Below are 23,686 nucleotides of genomic sequence, written 5' to 3'. Positions count from 1 at the left end.
GAAAAATGAAGCCAAAAATACGGGTATCGAAAATTATTTTAGAAAAATAGATCAACAACAGACTGAGATGTCAAAATGTAGCTATTTATTTGCTTCCCCATGAAAGCAAAACGTGACCCAAGGTCGTTTTTAATGTGGGGGTAAAACCAGCTCCCCAAAAAGGGGCACTCTGCTAGTAGGCAAAAATAAAATTGCCTTAGTATAGGATTTCCCCCTCTAAATTAACAAATTGAGTGTAGCATTGATACAGATACTACACTCTGATCCTGGCCGGTGTTAAGTAATATGTTGTAATATAGATGAACCAAATGAATCTATGAACTATTAACAATAAATATTCTGTCCAGCATTAAATGGAATAAAAAATGTTAGGTTGTAAAAAAGACAAAGCAAGAGAGTTAATGAACTGGATTTCAGCATTGAATAGCCATAAAAAGGTTGACATTTCTTTTAAAAAAAAAAAAAATTTTTTAAATGAAGTACCTGCTGAATATGGGAATTGAACCTACATATCTTCTAGAAATAAATAAATTTAAAAAAAAAACTCAGTATTGTTTTTTTTTGTTTTTGTTTTTTTTCTGAAAAAGACAATAGTTCAATTTCTACAAACATAATCATATTTCTATTTCGTATTTTTCTATTTTCAGGTATAAAGATTTTATGAAAGACTGTCCTAGTGGTGTTCTTAAAAAGGAAGTAAGTAAAACTTTCCATTAATTACTGCCATTAGCAATGAGATTTATATATGCCTATTTTATAAAGTTGAGTATGTGTATCTATATTATATTTATCTTAACCTTCCTGCCTGTCTGTCTTTCTGTCCACTCCACTTTTGTACCAACCCTTGTTATTAGGTGCAGCAAACTAAGTATTATATCCATTTCATGCACAGTTAGGGATTATATAAGTTCCAATTTTTCTTGGAAACTATTGGGTCGATATGGCTACAATTTTAATGTAAAAATAATTTCATAAAATCAACAGTAGATTCTCTATAATGTATTATAGACCAAATCACTACGGGAAGGCATGTGAGATTCTTCCTGGTACATCGCGTTGGTATCCCGAATAGAGCAGGCAATCAATTGATTTGATTCACGAGTGGGCAATTTCACCGATTTGGACGATAAAAGTATTGATGGTGTAGAACGTTCGTTGATCTTCATTCAATCCCGGGCAATGTCGAGTCTCCCTGCTAGTATATAATATATATAATTATTTACTATCATAATTATTAAATACCTACAGATACATTTTTTTTTTTTTCATCCTTTCAGGAATCATCAGTGCAGGATGTCATGATTAACGCTGGTCAAGAGATCCAAACCCAGCAATAAAGCCATCTCTGCCTCCATTAGCAAGGACCAAACCCATTCGGCCACTGTTAACCGCGAGATATATCGTTAAAATTTAAATATTTATTTTTAAATGTTTTTAACGTCTGCCAGAGTGATATAATCATTATAGCAGGCCGTCCAGTGTTGCTCGGACGTAAAATATGCTTAAATAAGATATTTTAAGTAATAGATGATTATTTTAAAAAGGAAAACGAATATTATGTTGTCACCGTTCTTGGTTGGGTGTTTAAAAATATGAATAATTAAACTTTCGAATTTTCTTGCCTACAGTCCAACCTTCGACTACAATATAATTATTGATGAAATTATGACTCGTGACGTGGTACCTCTCTTTACAGCACCTTGCAGATCGGTTTTCTTATGAGCCTGTCAGTGCGAGGGTGTGAAAGTGCTTTCGTGTAATATTTCTTTTATGTTCAACAGACAATTACAAATAGCATTGAAAACAAAATATTAACAGTAAAATGTTTGAATTTTTTCCAGCAAGACATTATCTTAAAACGATGGAGAATAAAAAGGAAGACAAAAGAAAAGAATAACTCTTCAAATAGCTTATTTCCCTGGCTTCAATGTGATTATACGTTTTCCTTCAAGCCATCAAAGTTTCATAAAAATAAAAGAAATAAAAAGAAAAGCGAAACGTTTCTTAAAAAAAAAAAAATTATCTTGCTAAAATGATCAAATGTTGAAATTCTTTAGTTATAATTTAATTATGAGAAACGTTTGGAAAATAATGACAAAAATAAAACGAAAACAATAACGGTTCCATTCTTTAGATACGTCCATTCAATCTGCACGTTTAGTGATGAAAAATATAATTTTCCACCTATAACGTGACAGACCAACAAAAATCTTACTTCAAATTCAAGCATGCAGACCAATGGCATAATCACATTGACACACCGATTCTCGTTAGATCACCAAAGTTAAGCAATGTTGAGCCTAGTCAGTACCAGATGGGTAACTAATTTGAGAATTCCAGGCGCTGTATGTAGGGCGTCGACATCTCTTTGCAAGAGTTGCAAAAACCTAACATCGTCATCTTCCCTAATGGGGATATACATGCGACTGGGGACCGCTTGTTAATTTCATACTCCCATGGAACTTCCTCCAAAGGAGAAATCTGGTTTAACCCGTTTCCATTCCATGCAGAACAACGAAAATCCTATTTTAGCTCAGGCATAACATAATAACATAAATTCTATTTTGAACAAAGTGAAACATAACACACTAACTAAAATGCTACCACAGAATGCCAACGGAGCATTTGTTGCAGGTCAGAGTGCTCTACCTCTAGGATCGTGGCTTTTCAAATTCTACTTTCTGATTTTTGTGTCACATCAACACCCTGTGGGGTGGGAGATAAATAACCTAGGCATGACAGGCTTATGAAAATACTATTTCAAACAAACATGACAAACCAAGAAAAACGCTATTTCAATTCAAACATAACAAACTAATTAAAAAGTCTATTTCAAGCCTACACATGAGAAATCAATAAAATTGCTATTACAAATGCAAGTATGGCAAACCAACAAAATTGCTATTTCAAACAAGCATGACAGACTGGTGTACAAAGCCTTATATAAAGACAATTGAGCACATTAAAAAAAAAAATGAATCGATTTAAATATAGACAGAAAAGACTTTCATTTGCGTTTCATAATTAAAATTTTTTTTTTTTCAATTTTGATCCCTTGGCAGTTATTCTTAAAGGCCAAAAAACAAATCAAAAGTGTTCCTGAGGTCCAAATACCTTATATATCAAGTTTCTAGTCCGTAGACCAAATATTCAGAAAGGGGTTTAGTGAAAACGTTTCACACACACAAGATCATTTATATATATATATATATATATATATATATATATATATCAGGTCATCCCATAAGTTCTGTCTGAATTTATGAATAAAGAAAAGAAGTGATCAAATGTTACGTTTTATTAAATATTTAATCATCAAAATGATTTCCCTGATTATCTATGACTTCCTTCCATCTATTAACAAGCTTAATAATTCAATCACTGTAAAATCCTTTTGTCTTTGATTCGAAGAACTCACAAATGTCAGTTTCAACATCTTCCAGCTGTTCCTTCCAAATGATTTCGTAAGCTACGAAACAAGTCAAGAGAATAGGGTGGATGAGGAATTTTCTCCCAACCAAGTTCTTCGATCTTTTGTGAGGTGATTCTTTCTGTGTGAGGCCGTGCACTATCCTGATGAAACATCACCCCATTTTGATTCACTAGAGCAGGTCTTTTTTTCCCTCAAAGCTTGTTTCAAACGCTCTAATTGCTGACAGTAGATTTGAGCATTAATTCTTGCATTAATAATTCGAAGTGGATTATTCCTTGACAATCCCACCATATTGAAAGAAGAACCTTATTCCCATGAAGTTCTCTTTTCGGCTGTGGCTGAAGTCTTTACCCTTTACCAAACCACTGTCTACAATGCTTAACATTTCGATAAAAGATCCATTTTTCATCACCAGTTACAGTCTATCCAAAAAAGGTGAAAGAAGTTGGCGAGAATGGAGAGAAAAATAGATGTTGACTCGGGATTTGAGATTGTTTTCAGACAATTCATGAGGCACCCATTTTCCAAGTTTAGGAACCTTTCCAATTTGTTGAAGATGGTGAACAGTTGTATGGTTTGAACTCAGTTTTATTCCTCAACTGAGAAAGCAGGATTTTCTTCAAGAGCTGCTTCAAGAAACTTATCAAACTCAACTGGACGTCTGGTTTGATCTGCATCTCCAAGTGTGAAATCTCCACTTCTGAATTTCGCAAACCATCTTCTGCAAGTTCTTTCATTTACACATTCCTTTCCATGAGCTGAGTGAATATTTCTAGCCGCTTTGGCTGCTGAGTTTCCTTTCTTGAACTCATAAATTATATGCCTCAAATGATTCTTAGGCATTTCCATGTTAGTAGGATTATAATCAAGCAAATTTAAATTTTATCGTTCTGTAAAAAAAAAATGTAATTAGTTAAAATTCATCTAAACATAAAAATGTAAAAAAATTACACAATATTTTTTTAAAGTTTCGTTCAATTTAAAAACAAAGGTAAAAATTCGGACATAACTTATGGGATGACCTGAAATATATATATATATATATATATATATATATATAAACGTGTCGGTGTGCTAAAACGTTTTCAGCCTAAATTCTATGCAATTATGAACGATGTAGAAACTATGCATAAAAAGAATTAAGCGTAATAGTTAAATGAAACCAATCTTATTAGAAACCATAAAATGAATAATTAATTAATGAATGCTCGTTTTTCAAAGGAATATGCAAATTAGTCAACCTTCATAAAGTTGCTCACATATCCATTACTGAGTATATAAAGAAGTTTGTTTTAATAATTTTAAAATAGAAAAAGTAGTCTTTAAATATCAATGACAGCGTGAGAAAAAACTCAATTTTGTAGGTATATAGATTAAAATTTATATATAAAACGCCGGTTCAATGAGAATGTGCAAGTTTTACCTTTGAATATGCCTGTAGCATTAAGCCACACTTATTTTGTTCACTATGGAATAGAATAGCATATGTGCCCTTCTTACATCAACATTATTATTCATCTGTGATAGTTTGCATAAGGTGTCTTAGTATAAATGTGACCCATTTAATAACTCTGCCAATATTAATAATATTGTTGTGTAATTTTTAAGAGTTGATAGAAAACAGAACAACATATAAAAATCATAGGAGATAGTGTCAATATTGGCAGTTATTAATCTTCAACTGAGTGCAGCTCAGTAATGTGCACTTTTCTTTATCTGGCCGCATCAAATAGCTTTATGTCTGGAACGATTTCCATTAAAACGAATATATATATATATATATATATATATGTCATCGACATACAGTACTGTTTTGTTGTATCACAACTCATCAGTGCAGTTAGACTAGCACCTTTCTCTAGCTGTGGATCAAACCTAGAAATATTACATTGACAGTCGGGAGCTCTAACCATAGGACCATGGATCGGTGCTTGTAAAGATTCATCATATGCCTATTAAATAAACATTTGCCCATTGCTTAACAGTGCTCGAGCTACTAGTTTGTTTACAAACAAACAGATAGTAAGCTTCGCTTAATCGCTAAAAATAAGCAGCAAGTGAAATACATTTACGACAGTGCTCAGCCCAAAGAGGAGGGAATTTTGCATGTTGCATTAGGTTGACGAGGTTGATGCAATCGTCTAAAACTTACTCTTTAATGAGAAAAGGAAAAAATTATATTTTACAATATATTAACGTGCTTCTTAAAAATAGTTTAAAAAAATATCTGATGGATTTGATAAATAAAACTAGGAGTTACAGTGATCTGTTTTTGTTATTTATTTCCTAAAATAATATTTCTTTATCTTGTATATATGAGAACTGGTTTTCTTCTGCTAAAGACAAACTTTTTTTAAAGTCACTTGATGAGGACTTGGTTTTTAACTAACCATCTGTCCAAAACATTAGTATGTCCAGTGTCGCAACCTTGCAAATTTGAGTTATATATATATATATATATATATAACTCAAATGACCTTGTAACGACTGATGTAACCCACTTTCTGGTTTACAACATCCGGTTGCGCATGTGTGCATAAACATTAACCCATAACAACATAAATAAAAACACAAATCGCTTCTTTTGCAGATTTTGACCTGCGCACTGAAATATTAACGTTATTTCGAAATTATTATTTAACATGGGAAGAGTGAGGGTGTTTTGCAACTATTCTTTATTACAACTATACTGTCGCTATTTTCTTACAACTAAACAACTTTAACCCGTTGACAAATATAAGAACAATTGTAGTAAAGCCAAGACTACTACTACTACTCTCTATCTGTCCCTTTTCCTTCCCTCCTTCCTTCCTTTTTTATTTTTTGTTTACATTTCTAGATACAAAATAGTGAGAACGGTGAATTTGTTGACACATTTACTAATCAGTTTCAATATTAGTTTTATTTTACTTTATTTAGGTTTTATTTTTTTGCTTCAGGTTTTATTTATTTTCTTTTTTTTTAGATTTTAAGTTTCTATAACTTGGTTGAAGGATTCCAATATGGGTTTTTCATTCTTGTATTTCTCATCGATAGGTTCATGTGCGTTTTTGCTACTAAATGACTTTCATCGGCGTTCGATTCGTAGGAAAATCATGTTTAATTTTCGATTTTTGAGCGATTATTCAGAAAAATAGGTAACTTTACACGAATAGGGAGGACTTTTTTCATGTTTGAATGATCCGTTTGTGATTTTTCATTTTAATATACTTTCATAGAAATGTTTCTGTTATGTCAAAAAAACTCTTTTCTTTATGTCACAAGTTTCGCGCTCATACATGAAATCCATAGCTAATATAACATACTGACCCAACGGGTCATGGGTAGTCGAGGATATATATATATATATATATATATATAATTATGATTAGTTTTTTTTTTTATGAAAAAGAAATTCAGCAGAGTGCTGAATTAAAAGGAAAATCTGAAAAATAAGAGCGTATTTATATTTTGTATTTTGTATCCAGAAAGTTGTTAGATGAGATAAGTCATTGGTACCGTCGGTTTCAAGCCTGATAATTAGGACCGTTTTAGATATCCATATCAAACTCTCTTCAGCCAGTACTCATCTCTTTTATATGTATGTACATATATATATATATATATATATATATATATATATATAGTAATGTTTATTCAATTATATTTCACCTATTATCATTATCTTTTCACCAATCCTTTAATTTATGAAGGTCGATGTAACTACAGAGCATGACAAAAGTCTATATTCCAAATTTCAAGATGCTGACAATCTTACCGTTTATTCCTTTAAGTAAGTTGACATGCACAATTCTTAACAGCACTTATTTTGTGGTGCATAATCTTTATGTAATTATGTCAATTATTAAATTTGTTTCGTCAGAAGAAAAAGCACTTTAAAATTGATACTTTTCTTCTGATGAGTAAAAGGCGAAATAAATTCAATAATTGACATAATTACATGAATGATTTTGCTCTACGAAACAAGTGCTGTCAAGAATTTCTGTTTTTTCTGATGAGTCCATAGGAAAAATATCTAATATTGACATAGAAAGATTGTCTCCCTCACCTCCACCCCATGAATGAAGCAAACCTTTAAAGTCTACCAAAGTTTTTATTTTATAAAAATATATATAACCACACAGGATACCATTTATGACATATGCTGTGTATATATGTTCCAAAAATTTGACAGCAACAAAATTTTTAGTGGAGACGTTCTGCAAAAACTTTTTAATTCTATGAATCATTGTCATACAATATCCATATGACAACGGCAAGATGAATCTAATTCTTCCTACATATCAAACATATGTCATCAGTGGTTTTTCAGCTGAGACAAAAGTGGAGAGCAGTGCCCTACTAGAGTTGGTTCAAGGCTGGATTCTCTTCCTCTTCTACATCAATGATCTATCCGATGTTGTAGGTGAAAAAGTGCCTCACTTTGCAGACGATGTGAAACTTATTGCTCCATAGAGTTACTATGAAACACAGCAAACAAATCTGGAAGTAGACTTTGGATGGGGATATATACCTTGAAGCGTTTCAAAGTGCATTCATTTGCCAGTACATGCTCCAGCTGATGCTCCTTTGTCAATTGGTTAACCAGCACAATCACTTGAAACGATATCATCCACAAAAAGATTTATGCATGATGGTTGGATTCTACTTTAAACCTTCTTCTACTACTTCTCCATGTATCAGGTCTGTTTTTGCAACATCCATGATCATCGCTCATCAGTCCCTTCTACATCAGACCATTTCACCATGATGTTCTTTGTGGTATAGCACTTATAGTAGGTTGCAATTACTTGCTATAGGGACAGTTCTCATACAAACCGGCTAGTCTTAACCATTGTACCTCAATCAGTATCATTTGCCTAACACAACGAAGAGTTGACCAATTCCAGAAGAAACCATCAGGCTGCCCAACGGTTCATCCATCACCTGCCTCCCGTGACGTCACATACTCTGATTGAGGAGGGGGGGGGATAAGTGGGTACTCCACCTTGCCCAAGAGTCTCCCACTGGATGCCGTAGGGAAGGAGATGCCTCACTGCTCTTGATGGTGGAAATGCTTCCACTCCCACCATTCTACCTTTAAACTATCTATCTAATATATTGCTACTACAAATAAAGCTTAAATGGTTACCTTCCTCAGCCAAAGGTCTCAACTAATCTGTCTGTCGATACGTGTCTTTTGTTTGATTTATACTAGAGCATACAGTTCAGGCTTTGAGTCCATACTTTAAGACATTCATTCATTGAAGTGGTATCTTCTCTGGTACAGGCATTGACAGCTATGACTCTCCATCTATCGCTCTCCCTTGAGGCATTCATGAATTCATTGTTGCTCATCATTCCGAACCTTATTCACACTTTTTTTTTTTTTAAAGTGATATATTGCCATAGCTTTCTTTGCAGTTTTACAGACATTGCATTGCAGTTTGTCTGAACAGTGTCCATAATAGACGATTGACCTGACCATTTTACCCAAAGGAATTTTCTGCTAAGCACAACAAAATACAAAACCATGAACAGAATTATTCCTAATTGCTTAGATATTACATCAGTCACCTGCTTTCCATAATCTTACATTACCCTGATCAAGGGAGTGGAGGGCTGAAATGGGTTCTTAACCTTGCCCAAGGGTCTTCCACTGACTAGCGAGAGAAGGTGCTGTAATTTTTATTTTGACAATAGTACTATCCCGCCATGCTATACAGCACCTAGTATTCTCAAATAATCACATTTTGTACTGACCAGGCTCATTGTTGCTTGACTTTGGTGATCTGGCAAGAACTAGTGTGCTAGTATGCCTTAAAGACATTTATTTTATCTTAAACATGTATAATGTCTGACTACATGCTTGAAGTGGATTTTCATGCTCACTTACAAGAAGTGGCTTCTGCAGTGGTCATCCCACTTGTGCTGATCCAAAGTTTTTGTGCAACAAAGAGACTATTCCTCCAAACAAAAACCATGACTCCATTTTAAGAACAGTTAACAGATGTAACTTTCTGTAGAGATCAAAATTGTACTCGCTTTCTTGGATTGAATAACAGACTTGCAAAATGAGATTTTTGCCCGACCAAACTGAAATACAAGTTCAAGCAACACAATCCCTTTAGGTAGGAGCCACAAAGATCCACCTTTTTCAGAGAGGCTTATTGGCTCAACTGAACACTAGCTCTCAGAAAAATCAACTGCCTATATCATGCCTCCCTCTTCTGGAATTCTTTCACCCCTGACCCAAAATTTTGGACTCTGGCCTTTGTCAATTGTTCCTATCTAATCACCCAGACGATGACTATTCCAGATATCCACTAACAATGTCCATTCCAAAGGTCTTATCTGCAGATAATTTTGGACATTACTTTTCTCAAGTGGGTTGCCCTCTGTCTGAATTCTGTTTAATAAGGTACTTATTTTCAAAACAAAAAAAACATTTTTTTAGGTGACTGGACTCTAAACCAGAGATAGTTTCAATTCTTTGTGCTGCCCTCCTTTTTCTTTAGCCAAACATTTATCACCTACAACGTTTGCCATTTTATGCACTACCAAACATGCAGCCTAGCTCATGTTTACTATATGTTGACTGTTTCAACTCAACAGGTGAAAGGCCGCTTATGTGATATTCTATCAGTATTTTGTTTCATTTTCGATTTTTGAGCGATTACCATGGGTCCTCGATCAATCTTTATGGCTGCCATTTTTTTCATTCTAATTGAACAGTGAACACTTGGTTTGTTTTAAACAAAATAAAACGCTTTAAAATGTTAAAAAACAAGTAAACTTATGCAGGTAGGTAGAAAGTGATTTATCTTGCCTTTGGTAACATTTATTTGTTGCATATTTGTTTTTTCGTAACCCTTTTTGTTTTAACTACAGTTAAAAATACATAAATTTAGTTATGAATTTAATTACTTAAATTAAAAATTAGAGTTGTAATACTTTTTGCCTTTTCTACTGATGATACTATTGTTTAGATAAAACTAAAATTGAGCGTTAATAATTTATGTTAATTGCTTTAGAGATCGTTTTACCTGAAAAAGAAAAGTCAGAAAAATGTCTCTTCCTTAAAAATAAACTAGTTGAACTGAAACGGCTGTTTTTCTTTCTTCAAAAGCTGTTGACCCGATTTACCGCCTTTACGCTTAGCTTTTTAACTTGGGTTTTTTTTTTTTAACCTAAATTTCAGGGACAAAAATCCCCACAATGTCAAATCCGAGAGGAGTCCTGACCGAATTTCTGAAAAATCTGAATACTTCCTGTGATGTCGGTGCCTGATTCAGCAGGAAAAATTGAAAAACAAACTTTTCCTCTACAAATTTATCAGGGAGGATGGGGTGCCATCGATCTCTACTTCACGTTTGAAGTCTGACATGCTTCACCAAGCATAAACAAATATGACAAAACTCATGACTGTCTCAAAAATTTGTAACATCAGCACGTCGCTTTTTATTTTTATTTTATTTTTTAAACATTTTTTTTACGACGCCGGTTTTGGCTGATCCATATGACGGATGTCAAGGTTGTGTGTTGAAAGATACTGATATTGAATGGCTTATCCAAACACTCTTGGACTGTACACTTCTAATCAGCATTATATAAATGCTTTATATAAAAAAAAAGTTAAAATATAATTATTCACTGATACGTGCTTCGTTATCTACGACTCTCTTAGTCGTAGACAACAAAGCACGTGTCAGTGGATAATTATATTTTAAAAACAATATATATACTGCTCCCCATTTGGGGGTACCAAATTGGTCAAAGGGAAAATTATTCCCAACTCACATTTAGCTAAAAATGCACTTTCGTATAAATAATTGAATTCTTTCAAAACGTATCGCAATAACAAATAAAATAACATCTATATATATATATATATATATATATATATATATATATATATATATAGGCAAAAACAAACTTTTTAAACAAGGTGAGAGAAAATTTGTCAGCTTATGGTGTGGTTCTTGACCTAGCCATTTTGAATGACAATAGTGTAGGCATGGCCAAAACGAAAGGAGGTAGTGTTATATAATAACACGAGCGTATGGAAGCAAGGAGAACAAACAAAGTAATTCAGTTCAAACCTTTATTTAGAGTCAAGGTGAATTGATATATACAGTCTACTAGGCGTCAGGAAGGCCGGAATAGGGATCCAAGTGTTATGGTAGGTTGGAGTCCTCTGGTGGTAGGCCTCAGGGAACAAACAGTGATAGGTGACTAAGCACCTTTGAATCAACTGCTGTCGCCGAGAGGGGAGCTGCCGCTGCTGCTGCTGGAAGGAGCTGAGGGGAACGGCTGTGGCTGCTGCTGCTGCAAAGAGTTGAGGGGATCAGCTGTGGCTGCTGCTGCTGGGAGGAGCTGAGGGGAACGGCTGTGGCTGCTGCTGGGAAGAGCTGAGGAGAACTGGCGTGGCTGCTGCTGCTGTTACTGGAAAGAGCTGAAGAGAACTGGCGTGGCTGCTGCTGCTGGGAAGAGCTGAGGGGAACTGGTGTGGCGGCTGCTGCTGCTGATACCGTCAGCGAAGCGATCTGCTCTGGTTGGCAGTCTGCCGGTAACTGACTTTTTTCTCTGACGGTCGGCTTATTTATACAGCGAGCGCGGACGTAGTAGGGGACATAGCGGCTCAGAGGCAAAAATGGCTGTTGTATTTTTTATTTGTGTTAGTTCTCCGTAATTAACCACTCATCAGGGATTCGCTTATTTGGAGGTATATTCAGTTGTATATATCCCATCAAAGCTGTAAACATTACGAATCAACTTATGTAGGAAATACGTCGCGACCGTACTCCGTGACCTAACTATTTATGTTTGAAGTGCATGTGAGAGGGGTTGTCAGGTGTATTATTAATATTTCTACTCCTAATTTAGTTAATGCCGTTAATGTGTTTTCCCCCCGGATGATTTGCGGGTTATGCTGTTGATGTGGGAGTGGATGTGTTTTGACACCCCGATGTGTGTTTAATACGGCTCTGAACATTTTGCCGACAAACAATATTTATCTCCTCGCCGCCATTGTTGTTCCCTAGTTCCTCCTCGTCCCGTGCTTCGTTTATGTAACTGTGTGGGGATCTTGCGATATAACAGTAGTAAGTATTTTTAGACAGTCTCTCTTTAAAAATCTACCAAAACTCAAGTAATTTATCCAACCAATGACTTTCATCTCTCATGTTGATCCAAAAGCTATGTAACCCTATATTGGTTTTCCGTAGGTGGAACTTAGTTCTTTCTCTGATTTTGCAATGATTATCAAATGATCAGTATACAACAGTTCCTAGGGGAATCTATATAGAATAGAATTCCCTTAATGATGTTGCAAGCACAATCATGAATAACAAAGAACTCAAAACTCGAACTGCTCATGATTATCCAACTTTAGCTGAAACTAAAAGAAATGTTCGAAAATGCTACTCAGACTTAACAGACCAAAAAAAACCTTACAATTTCAACCTTAAGCATGATATAATAAAAAAAATGCTATTTCAAACTTAAACTAAAACTACCTGAACCTGTCACAGAGATATGAAGCCATATTTCCTAAACATTTTTCTTATTGCATCCATCTTAACTGATTTTTGGCATATCTATAGGATATTTGCAACTGGGGAGAAGCATAGCATTATTCGTTTGATGTTTTTTTTTTTTAACAGTCCAGAAATAATTGGAAGTTGTTGTAACGGTTGGACACTACATCAATCACATTCTAAGTGGATTGACCTTTTTTTTGTGTGGGGTGGATCTTATCTATTACATAAAAGCAAAAATGTGTGTGTATGTATTTTTTGTGTATGTCCGCCAATGGCTTTTTTCAGGGTTGGGGGGGAGCGCTCAGTCGAGTCACTCCTTAAAACTTTTTATATACTGTCTAAATCATAATATATACGAGTTACGAACGGAGGTCGCATCTATCTTTAATTTACCCGACTTTTACATGCTATTTTTGAGATTTTTTTTTCAATCGCAGCATCTTTGTTTCGCTTTTCAGTATAAAAAGGCGAAACTGAATTCGTATCAGCAGTTCCCCGGAACATGGGCTGAGAATGTCCAGAAAGCGGTGGACGTTTGGTCAATGTCGGTTTTCACCGTTGTATCAGACAGTTGCTTTCATTTGGACGCACTCCCTTAATAAAGGGGGAGCTGGTTTTCCCCAACATGTTGGGGAAACAAAACCAGACAAAGTTGGGTGAAAAAAAACAAACTCAAAAGAGCTATCCTGCAGTAAAATTAAGTGCGGAATTCACTGTGGCGTGATGTTTGACCTCATTAAACACGCACCTCTCACATCACTTTTTAATCATTTCATTTCACGCATTCTCACTTCTCTGCCATCATAATGTGGCAGGAAGCCTATTAACCTCAAGGGTTCGGGTTTGAGACTAACTACCTACCAAAACTTTTTTCTTCTCTTTTACACCTCCAAACACCCGGGCAACGCCGGGTACCCCCCCCCCCCGCTAGTCTTATATAAAAATGTTTTGTCTTAGTTTCATTTTACTCTATTTTCATTTACAAAACTGTTTTAGGTAGCACTTGCTACCTGGTGGTCCTTCTATTCTCTATTTAATTTATTTCCTACTTTATTATGCATGCCTGTGTGTGTGTGTAGGTATATATATATATATATTAGAATTTTCAGAATATGACAGGTATATTGATTTTCACAACCAATCAATATCACAGCTCACATGAGCTATGAAAGCCAACAAACCGGAAGTTCAAGACTCGAGTTGAGCCCTCACTTGGGCTTATCAGTTGAATGCATCCCAACTCTGGATTCGAAACTTGAATCTTTTGCATGTGAAGAGAGCATCCTGTCACCTAAGCAACCATGTTACACTAGAAGATCTTGACGATATTGGTTGATTGTGAAAATAATTATATATCCCTTCATTTTCTTTCTTTTGTTAAAACATGACATTTATAGCCAATTCATATTAAACGTTGTTGTGGTTCTTGGCAAACCCATATATGCTATTATATGCATGTTATTGTATTGTAGAAAAAAAACAAATTGTCTTTTTTTTTTTCTTTTAACGAATTAAAATCTATTAAAATCCATTATTCTTGAGCAACTTCTTTTATTTTTCCAGAAAATGAATTCTCCTGAATTAAAAATTGTCCAGAGTATGTGGATTATGGCCTTAATAAATAAATAAATAAAAAATGCTTAATTCAATGCTAATATCCGTAGTTTGAGAAATTAATTTTTCTTTGAATTATATAAACTTTAGGAGCTTTTATCGTAATGTTCCTGAAAATTTTTTTTTTTTTTTAAATTGTTACAATTTACGATGCTTTACTTTCATTAAAAAAAAAAAAAAAAATAATTTTTTCTTTTCCATTTTTTTTTTTTTTTTTGTTACTACTGAAAACCATAACTTTAGTAAAGGTGTGTTTTGTTAAAACAAAATAATACATTTCCACGAAGATTCAAATAAAAATAATGGGTTCAAATAATGGGATCATTATTTGATAATTACTGAAAATTTCATTAAAATTGGTTGATTTCCTGACTTATTTTTGTGACTCTTTAAGTAAAGGGAGGAGTTAAAATGTTTATACATTTTGAGCATCGGCTATTCATTTTGCACGTAACTATCTGAAGGATTAGTTTCTCTTTTGGGGAGAGGGAGATTGAAGTAATATTAGTTCTGTTGTCATCTGTTACTAAACAGAGATTAGGTATTTGTCTGTCTGAAACCAAAACTATAGGATTACTTTTATTCTTCTTTGCATGTCTTTAAAGTATGTAGTCATACAACAGTTTCCTACATTTTGCACTGGTCTTTGCATTGTATCTGCAGTTCTTTCAAACTGCACCGGTTGGGTAGTTAAAGGGCAGACAATTCAGGCCTTTCAAGCTGCACTGGTTGAGCAATAAAGAGCCGACAATTCAGTTTACTAAAAAATTTCATCAAACTTATGTACTATCATTTAATATTCCATTCAGGTATCTGCCCAGATGGAAAGGAGGTATGGGGCTCTCGGAGATTGACCATCAACATCGTGCAACTATTGTGAGCACTGGACAATATCTGATGAGCTCTAAAAACCCAACTCTCAAGATGGTACACCAACATCAGGAATCAAGAGCCAGTAGAACAACATCCATCACAAAACTGGCCAAACATTTTGGGGAAGACTGTCTTACAAGTGAGACAGAAACAGAAAAGATACCTGCGACTGAAATAGCCAGAAAAAGTCGCCAGAAATACACTAAAGCTTTCCATGACAAGAAAGTTGAAGAATGGGCCAACCAACAACGGGCCAAGTATTTTCTGGATGAATATAACCAAGACTATATTGATAAGGAAGGGTCTATAAGCTGGCTAAAGGATGGATCGCTCCACTATGACCAGGAGAAGTTTATAATAGCTGCCCAAGATCAAGGCTTGATGACCAATGCGTTTAAAAAGATGAGTGGTCTCAGCAAAGACAACAAATGTAGGTTCTGCCACACAGAAGTAGAAAGTGTGAGCCACCTGATTTCTAGCTGTAAGGTTCTGCTAGGGGACGGCTACTATACAATGCGACACAATGAAGTATGCAAATATCTCCACTGGACGATCTGCAATAAGTTAAATATCGAATGCAGCAAGAAGTCATGGGAACATATACCCGAAAGAACAGTCGGAAACAAGTCATATACCATCCACTATGACTATGCAATCCCTACAGCCACGTACCTAGAAAACGGAGCTATAAAACCCGACATTGTAATATGGGACAAGAAGGAGAAGGAAGCAACCTTGGTGGAAGTTAGTGTCCCGAATGATGCTGGGTTAAACAGAGTTGAGAGGGAAAAGGTTACCAAATACCAGGGTCTTATGTATGACATGAAAAGAAACTGGAACCTTAAGAAGATCTCTATCATTCCAGTAATTATAGGAGCAACCGGACTTATGAAAAAGAATTTTACAAACTATCTTACAAATATACCAGGTAAACCAAGTGCAAAGGAGATTCAAACAATTGCACTTAAAGGGACGGTTAGAATCTTAAAAAGATCTCTCGGTTGGAGTGTCTAAAATAGCAGGTGTATGTTTGGCATCTGGTAGGATGCCCCATCCCTGGCTTAAACAAAATGATAAGAAAAATGAAAAAATGGGGGAGGGAGGAGTAGTGTAGTATGTTTTTCATTATGATACTATTCTCCCAGGGTGGAGGAGGTGTTGTTCTATGATCATGATACCATCTTCCGATTACTTTTTCTTTTGGGAGGTGAGAGTTAGTGTAATATCTCTTTTTTTCAAAAGACTATCCTCCCAGACATTAGTGTAGTATATGTTCGTTCGTCGTGATATCTTCCTCCCAGGCTAGCAAAAATGTGATGAGAGGGAGCATATATTTGCTAGTCTAAAGGATATATGTTCTTATTACTTAGAATGAATTTCTTATAAAGCTGACACATTGTTCTGAGCAGTTTTCGTTCTTCCATCCTGCAAATATTCTTGTATTTCAGAAAATAATAGTAAATATCCTTTGCCGAATTCTCTTAAAGTCTTTGATTTTTTTTTTTTTTTCTTTTTTTTCAGGAATTCCAGACTATTTATCAACAATTCTTCCCTCATGGTGACCCAAGCAAGTTTGCCAACTTTGTCTTCAATGTTTTTGACGATAATAAAGTAAGTACAATCATTAAATATTATTCAATGATAATGTTTTTAAAGTTGAGCATAGAAAGATACCTGAGTAGATTGATAAGGTTTGATTGTGGGATTAGTTATGGTTTCATCATATGAGAATTGGTCGGTTTTACAAGGTAAAATGATAAATTTGTCGCCCTAAACTAAACAACACTTCAGCTTTATTTTAAAATTTTTATTAAAAAAAAAATCAATTCAGGTAACTTGATTATGTAGTACAGCTGACATCTATTCAATGTAGCCACCTTCAGCCTCAATCACCACCTCGATATGGGTCTGAAACTGGGAGCATACCTTTTCTACAAGCGCTGGTGGGAGCTGGGCAAATATTCAGCGGATGGCGGCGGTCAAGCTGGATTTGGTGTTGTAGGTGGTCGTATTGGTGATGTTCTCGACATATGACCAAACAAAGTAGTCCAGCGGGTTTAGGTTAAAGAAGGAGAGGGGCTAGTGAGATTAGGGTTCAAGGTTGTAGAACGCCTGAAGCCCGGGTCTTTTTGAACTTAAGGGTCGGCGCCGAGTCCTGCTGCCACACCCAGGGTCTGTCAGTGGCCACCTAGTTGCACCAGGGGATTAACACACTCTTCGGCACATCCAGGTCCTCTTCGGTGTTGACTTTGAAAATGTGAGATGGCATGATGTGGGCCTCACTTGAAACCACACCAAAGATGATAATTTTGTTTTCATCACCTTAGGCACGTTCCTGTTATTCATGGCAATCCAGCAATGCATTTTGAGGGTGCTGGCAATGGTTCTGTTGTCATAACTTGGATTGGTAAAGAGCATGAGTTGTACAGTAGAGCCTCTCGGATCTCACTTGTTGAAAATTGTGTCACTTTCAGACATGATAGAAGCCTCCTCCTCTCACTCTTGGGATTTGTACACAACTGGCTAACTAGTAGATGGTCTGCAACAAAAAAAAAAAGAAAACCGGTTTTCATCAAATGGAAATGGAATCATGCCGTCTTTACCAAGACGACACCGTGTAGTCATGTGAAATAAAAAAAGATATGAAATAGTCAGTTGTTGCTTGGAAACTCATTCAAGATCTCATCCTTTACTAATGAGACTATGACATTACCGCTCCTCTAATGGGAGGTCTAAATATTTTACACAAGCTCCAAAATAAAATAGCAGATATTCAAATGCATACAAGTGTTTCCCATGTTCAACTGTGGAGAGAAGAAAGTGGACTCTCGCTTCCCTTAATTTATCTATTGATCCTTACATTCCATGAACGAAGTTTCTGACAAAGGGGAAAGAACATAGTAGGGGACTCCCTGGTCTCCTCTTAGCAACCTCTTTCCTAAAAAAAAGATGGTGCAAGCCTCTTTCTGCTTTATCATTATTTTCATAACAAGCGCTCTTCTGAGCTTCAATCTATGCACATCTCCCTCTTGCAAAACTTTCACAAAATGCATTTGACTAGCTACAACCATTATTAACAATTTTCCCCACATTCTCTATTTGTGCCTAAATCTAAACACAAATTCCATGAACAAAGTTTCTTTCCTAGAATTGCTCTGTTCTACTGGCCTGCTTTTCAGCTAACTGCAGCATGGTCGTCTTCAAGTCCAATGTAAACAAGTTTTTGTTGAGCCGTCCCTTAAATAATCAAATTCTACCCAATTTCCACCACTAATGTTCACTACACTGCTGTCTCAGTGACCATTGTACGCGTATTAACCCTTATCCTTGAGTGGCCTTTGGGCTTTAATAAGAGGTTGCCTACTTGTAAAAAAACAAATGCAGTTTTCTTGATAAGATCTATCCATATTAACACTTATCATTGGCTAGTTTTTTACCTTGAAGTAGTATTTTTGGCTCGTTACATCAAGTGGCTTCATGTCTTGTCTGGAGCGGCAACACATAACTGTTGTGTGTGAATGAGAGAGATGGGAGAGTTTCATTATATTAGGTTGATGCAAAAATGTTTTTTGACATTCAACTTCAAAAGATCATAACTCCTTTCATAATTAACGTTATTAATCAAAATAAAAACCATTAGAATCAACACATTTTTGCCAACGAGAAACAAATTTATATATCCCATCAGCATAGAAATCCGTAGTTCTGGAAGCAATGAAGTCATTAAAGGCCGATTCAGCATCATCTCAGCTTTTGAAGCATTTTTCGCGCAGGAAGTTGCTAAAATGTTTGAAAAAGTGATAATTGATGGGTGAGAGTTCCAGTGAATATGGCGGATGAGGCAGTCTCATAGCCCAATTCGTTCAGCTTCTGCAGGGTCGGTTGAACAACAACATGCAGGCAAGCGTTGTCATGGAGGAGAATTGGTCCGTTCATATTGACCAATCTCGGGCACATACGTTAAAGCTTCTGGTGCACTTCATCAATTTGTCGCCAGTACTTCTCCGCCGTAATCGTTTTGCCCGGATTTAAGAAGCTGTGATGGATGAGACTGACCACAGACCACCAAACAATCACCATAACCTTTTTTTTGGTGCAATTTCGGCTTTGGGAAGTGCTGTGGAGTTTCTTCGGCATCCACCCACTGTACCGAACGTCGTTAGTTGTCGTAGAGGATCCATATCTCATCACACATCCCAATCTGCTTGAGAAATGGGTTGTTTTTGTTGCACAGAAGGAGCGTAGAAGACATCTCAAAACAACGATTTTTTTTATTGTTGTTCCATTCACGCGGCACCCATTTATCCATCTTTTTTGACTTCCCTATTTGCTTTAAATCGCGAACGACTGTTGAATGGTTGACCTCAAGTTTAACAACTTCTCGTGTGGTTTTGCAAGGATCGGCTTCAATTAAGGCTTTCAAATGTTTATCAACTGCAGCATCTTTGAGGCGTTTATCACTATTGTGAAATTTCTTGAACCATCATTGTGTGACACGTTCATTAGTGGTTCCTGGGCCAAACGCATCATTGATATCACGAGCTGTCTTTGCAGTTTTTTGGCCTAGTTTGAACTGGAACAAGAAAATCGTGCGGATTTGAATTTTGTTCATGCTGTCCAAAAGCCTGCAAAAAAATGAATGAAAAGATTGAGAATGGTAGTGAATAACATGATTCGATAGAGCAAAAAATGCGCTTGAAAATGATATATAACATGGCTATATATCAATGAATTAATTCAGAAATCATATATAAATGTGAGAAAACGATATTGTTTTTGCACCAACCTTATATCATTCACCGTCTCTGATTTCATTGAAATCTTTTTAACTACGAGAATGGAAGAGATTCCTCTAGAGGTCATGTGATGTGCATAATTTCTGTTCAGTGTCACGCTTTGACCCCTAAACTTTTCCATTTGAATTGGCAGAAGTTGGTTCATCTTATTGAAACCATTGTTCATTCCTCACAACTCTTTGTCTGCCCATGGTTGCTGAAAACTTAGCAGGTGGCGCTCAATATTGATCAACACACATGTGAAGCATATCATTGAATTGGAATAAAACCCAAACTGTTGGACATTTATAACTGAAACTTGCTCAGGCTGAAGTTTATTATAGTTTGAAGTCCGATTGCAAAAAATATTGTGAATTTTATCTAATGCTTCCATAGATGATATTTGGAGAGGGGAACTCAATAGTATTTTCATTGGTCTCTAATGTTTAAGTTTCTAATATCAATTTGGTTGATCTGACATGCTTCAGTTTGAAATAGCATTTTCCTTGGTCTGTCATGCTTTAGTTTGAAATAGCATTTCGTTAGTCTGTCATGTTTCAATTTGAAATAACATTTTCGTTGATCTCATTTTTCAGTTTCAAATAACATTTTCCTCGGAATTAGGGAGGGAGGGAGGTCACATTATATTAATATTTTTACCCTTTTTATGACACATTTATTATATCAAAATGCATATTTAGTGCAATTCTAACCAATAGTTTTGAACCCTATAAGTGACCAACAGACAAAAGATGCTATGATATAGATTTAGGCAAGCCCATTCAACAGCAGATATCTTAACTATAGTCTCTGAACGTATATACCGTTCACTGGACAAAACAGGGGAGGGTAGAGCAGTAGCCCTTGATATATATATATATATATATATATATATATATATATATATATATATATATAAGGCTTTTGACAGGGTATGGCATGATGGTCTTCTAACAAAACTTAAATCATATGGTATCACTGGAAGAATACATAATGTAATTAAATCCTTCTTAAGAGAAAAATCCAAGTTGTCCTTGACAGTCATACATCTAAACAATATTATATAAATGCGGGAGTACCTCAGGGGTCTATCCTTGGACCTTTATTATTCCTGATATTCATAAATGACCTCCCTGATAAAATTGTTTCGGAAATGTATATTTGCCGATGACACCACTCTCTATAACAGGCATGAGGGGAAAACAAATGAACATATATCTAAGGAAATGGAAGAAACACTAGAGGATGACCTCCAATCTGTAGTGGAATAGGGACAAAAATGGATGGTCACCTTCAATGCTGTTAAGACTAAGCTTGTTTCCTTCAATAACTACAAGAAACCTTCTCTACCACCAATGGCAATGGCCAAGAACACATTACTTGAAAGTACTTCCTTTAAACTCCTCGGCCTAACCTTTACAGGGAACATGAACAGGAATAGATACATTGAAAGCATTGCCAAGGCTGCTGCAAAGAAGGTGGGCTCTCTCTACCATGCTAGAAAATTACTTACGCCTGAAAGTATCCTGTACCTCTATAAGGCCACCATTCGCCCATGTATGGAGTACTGTTGTCACATTTGGACTGGTGCATCTGCTGCTTGTCTCTCACTCCTGGACAGGGTTCAAAAGAGAGTTGCCAACCTAATAGGTCCTGCACTGTCAGCTAGGCTTCAGCTGCTGTCCCATGGACAAAATGTTGCATCCCTCTGCCTGTTCTACAAATACTTTAATGGTGACTGCTCTGACGAACTGCAAGCACTTGTACCTCCTTGACGTGACTACCCCTGACAAACCCGACAAGCAACTAAGTGTCCCACCCCTTTACAGTAGAGATCTCTAGGTGTAAGAAAGCCTTTTACTCCAATAGTTTCTTCCCCAGAACTACAAGTCATTGGAACTCCCTTCCGGGATTCTGCTTTCCCAACTGTATTGACATGCTGAAGTTCAAGTGTAATGTGAACAAACATCTTTCTACTCCTCTCCCTTCATAATGCCCTCACAAATTATGTCCCCGATAGTAGCCCCCTACTTCAAAGCTGCACTGTGCCGTGTTTGGGGTGAAAATTGAATAAAAAAAAGATTAAAAATGATTAAAAATTTATCCCTATTCATATAAAGTTATGCATGTGTATATATGGATATATATTTCTATAGGATTCACTCCTAAACTAATTAATTGATCATTATGAATTTTTGAATACAACTGATATGTGGGTTGTATTTAGTTTAATTTAGTTTTATGCAAAGATGGCAGGGAATAGGGAGAAGCACTTCATAAAAATTTAAATACTTTCGATTCTTGTTAAATTTTAGCACCATGTATTAGACATCAATTAATAAATAGTTATTAAATTTCTGTTTCTTTATAGTATTTTAAAGGTTTTATAGAGGGGAGGTCAATAATATGGAGAGACCCTCCCATTTGAACATTTAAATATTTCAGATTTTACATTAAATTTGATCGATAACACCAATTAAGTAGCATTCATTAAATTTTATTTTCTTCTCATGACGCCTTAAGCTTAATTTTGTACATTTTCTAAAACCAAAATTATGCCATGAATTTTGATCCAAAATTGAAACAAGAATTCCAGACCTAAGGTTTACTACAACTTTAATCTTTGTTAGTGGTACAAAACTGTTTTGCTCACGGACTTAATTTTAACCATCCCAGGACGGATATTATTCTAGTTTAATCTTATGTTATGAAAGTAAAAAAAAAAAAAATAAAAATCTTTATTATTATTATATAAAAGGAACTTTATCTATGAATTTGTTCCATATGGACTCTAAAATGGCTGGGTCGATTTTTTTTTATTTTAATTTCGCACAAAGGTAATTTATGTGCCTGGCAGTGTTCTTAGATAGGTTTTGTATCGGAATGTCTTCAATAAGTATTGATAATCAAAATAATCTGATGAAAGAAAGAACAGCCGATTTTGAACAAAGTTAACATCCTAAGATCACAAGTGCATTTGAGAAGCTTTGTTACCACACAAGCTGAAAGGCCCAACATATAAAATCAACAGTTGGTTCCTTGGTATGTCAGGGGTGCATTCGAAATGAATGTTTCTGTTAAAACACAATTTCACAATGATACTTGACTTTTTCATTTCAAACTTAAATTCAATCAATTATCACCGCAGAACCAGTAATGTTAGGCATATAAAATCAACAGTAGGTTCTTTGATATGACAAAGGCGCATTTAAAATAAATTTTTCTGTTTGGAGCTCAAGTGAAGCATGATACTTGACTTTTGCATTTTAAACTTTAATTCAAGCCATTATATATAAAAATGATTTCGTAAAATCAAGAGTAGGTTCCCTAGAGTTCAATATAGACAGCAATATATTGTGAACTTAGTCACTGCGAGAGGCATGTGAAGCTTCCTCCAGATCGTGATGGGCCCCACTTAGAGCAGGCAATCTATCGATTTCGATGACAATAAAAATATGGGAGCGTGAAAC

The 23,686-nt window shown here is 35.5% G+C and overlaps 1 protein-coding gene across 1 annotated transcript in view; it reads left to right on the top strand.

The window, feature by feature from the left end:
* LOC145293215 (neuronal calcium sensor 1-like) overlaps positions 1–23,686 on the top strand; it is a 220,937-nt gene that overhangs the window by 177,141 nt on the left and 20,110 nt on the right. The window contains exons 3-4 of the mRNA XM_080139754.1: positions 648–696; positions 16,963–17,052. Coding sequence (XP_079995880.1) covers positions 648–696; positions 16,963–17,052 — 139 coding nt within the window. The remainder of the gene's footprint in view (positions 1–647; positions 697–16,962; positions 17,053–23,686) is intronic.

Source organism: Euprymna scolopes, chromosome 2 (genome assembly GCF_053919585.1).
Source record: "Euprymna scolopes isolate OS-2025 chromosome 2, ASM5391958v1, whole genome shotgun sequence".
NCBI lineage: Eukaryota > Metazoa > Mollusca > Cephalopoda > Sepiida > Sepiolidae > Euprymna > Euprymna scolopes.
Note: the sequence above shows the minus strand (reverse complement) of the source record. Positions and strands in the feature narration are given on the sequence as shown.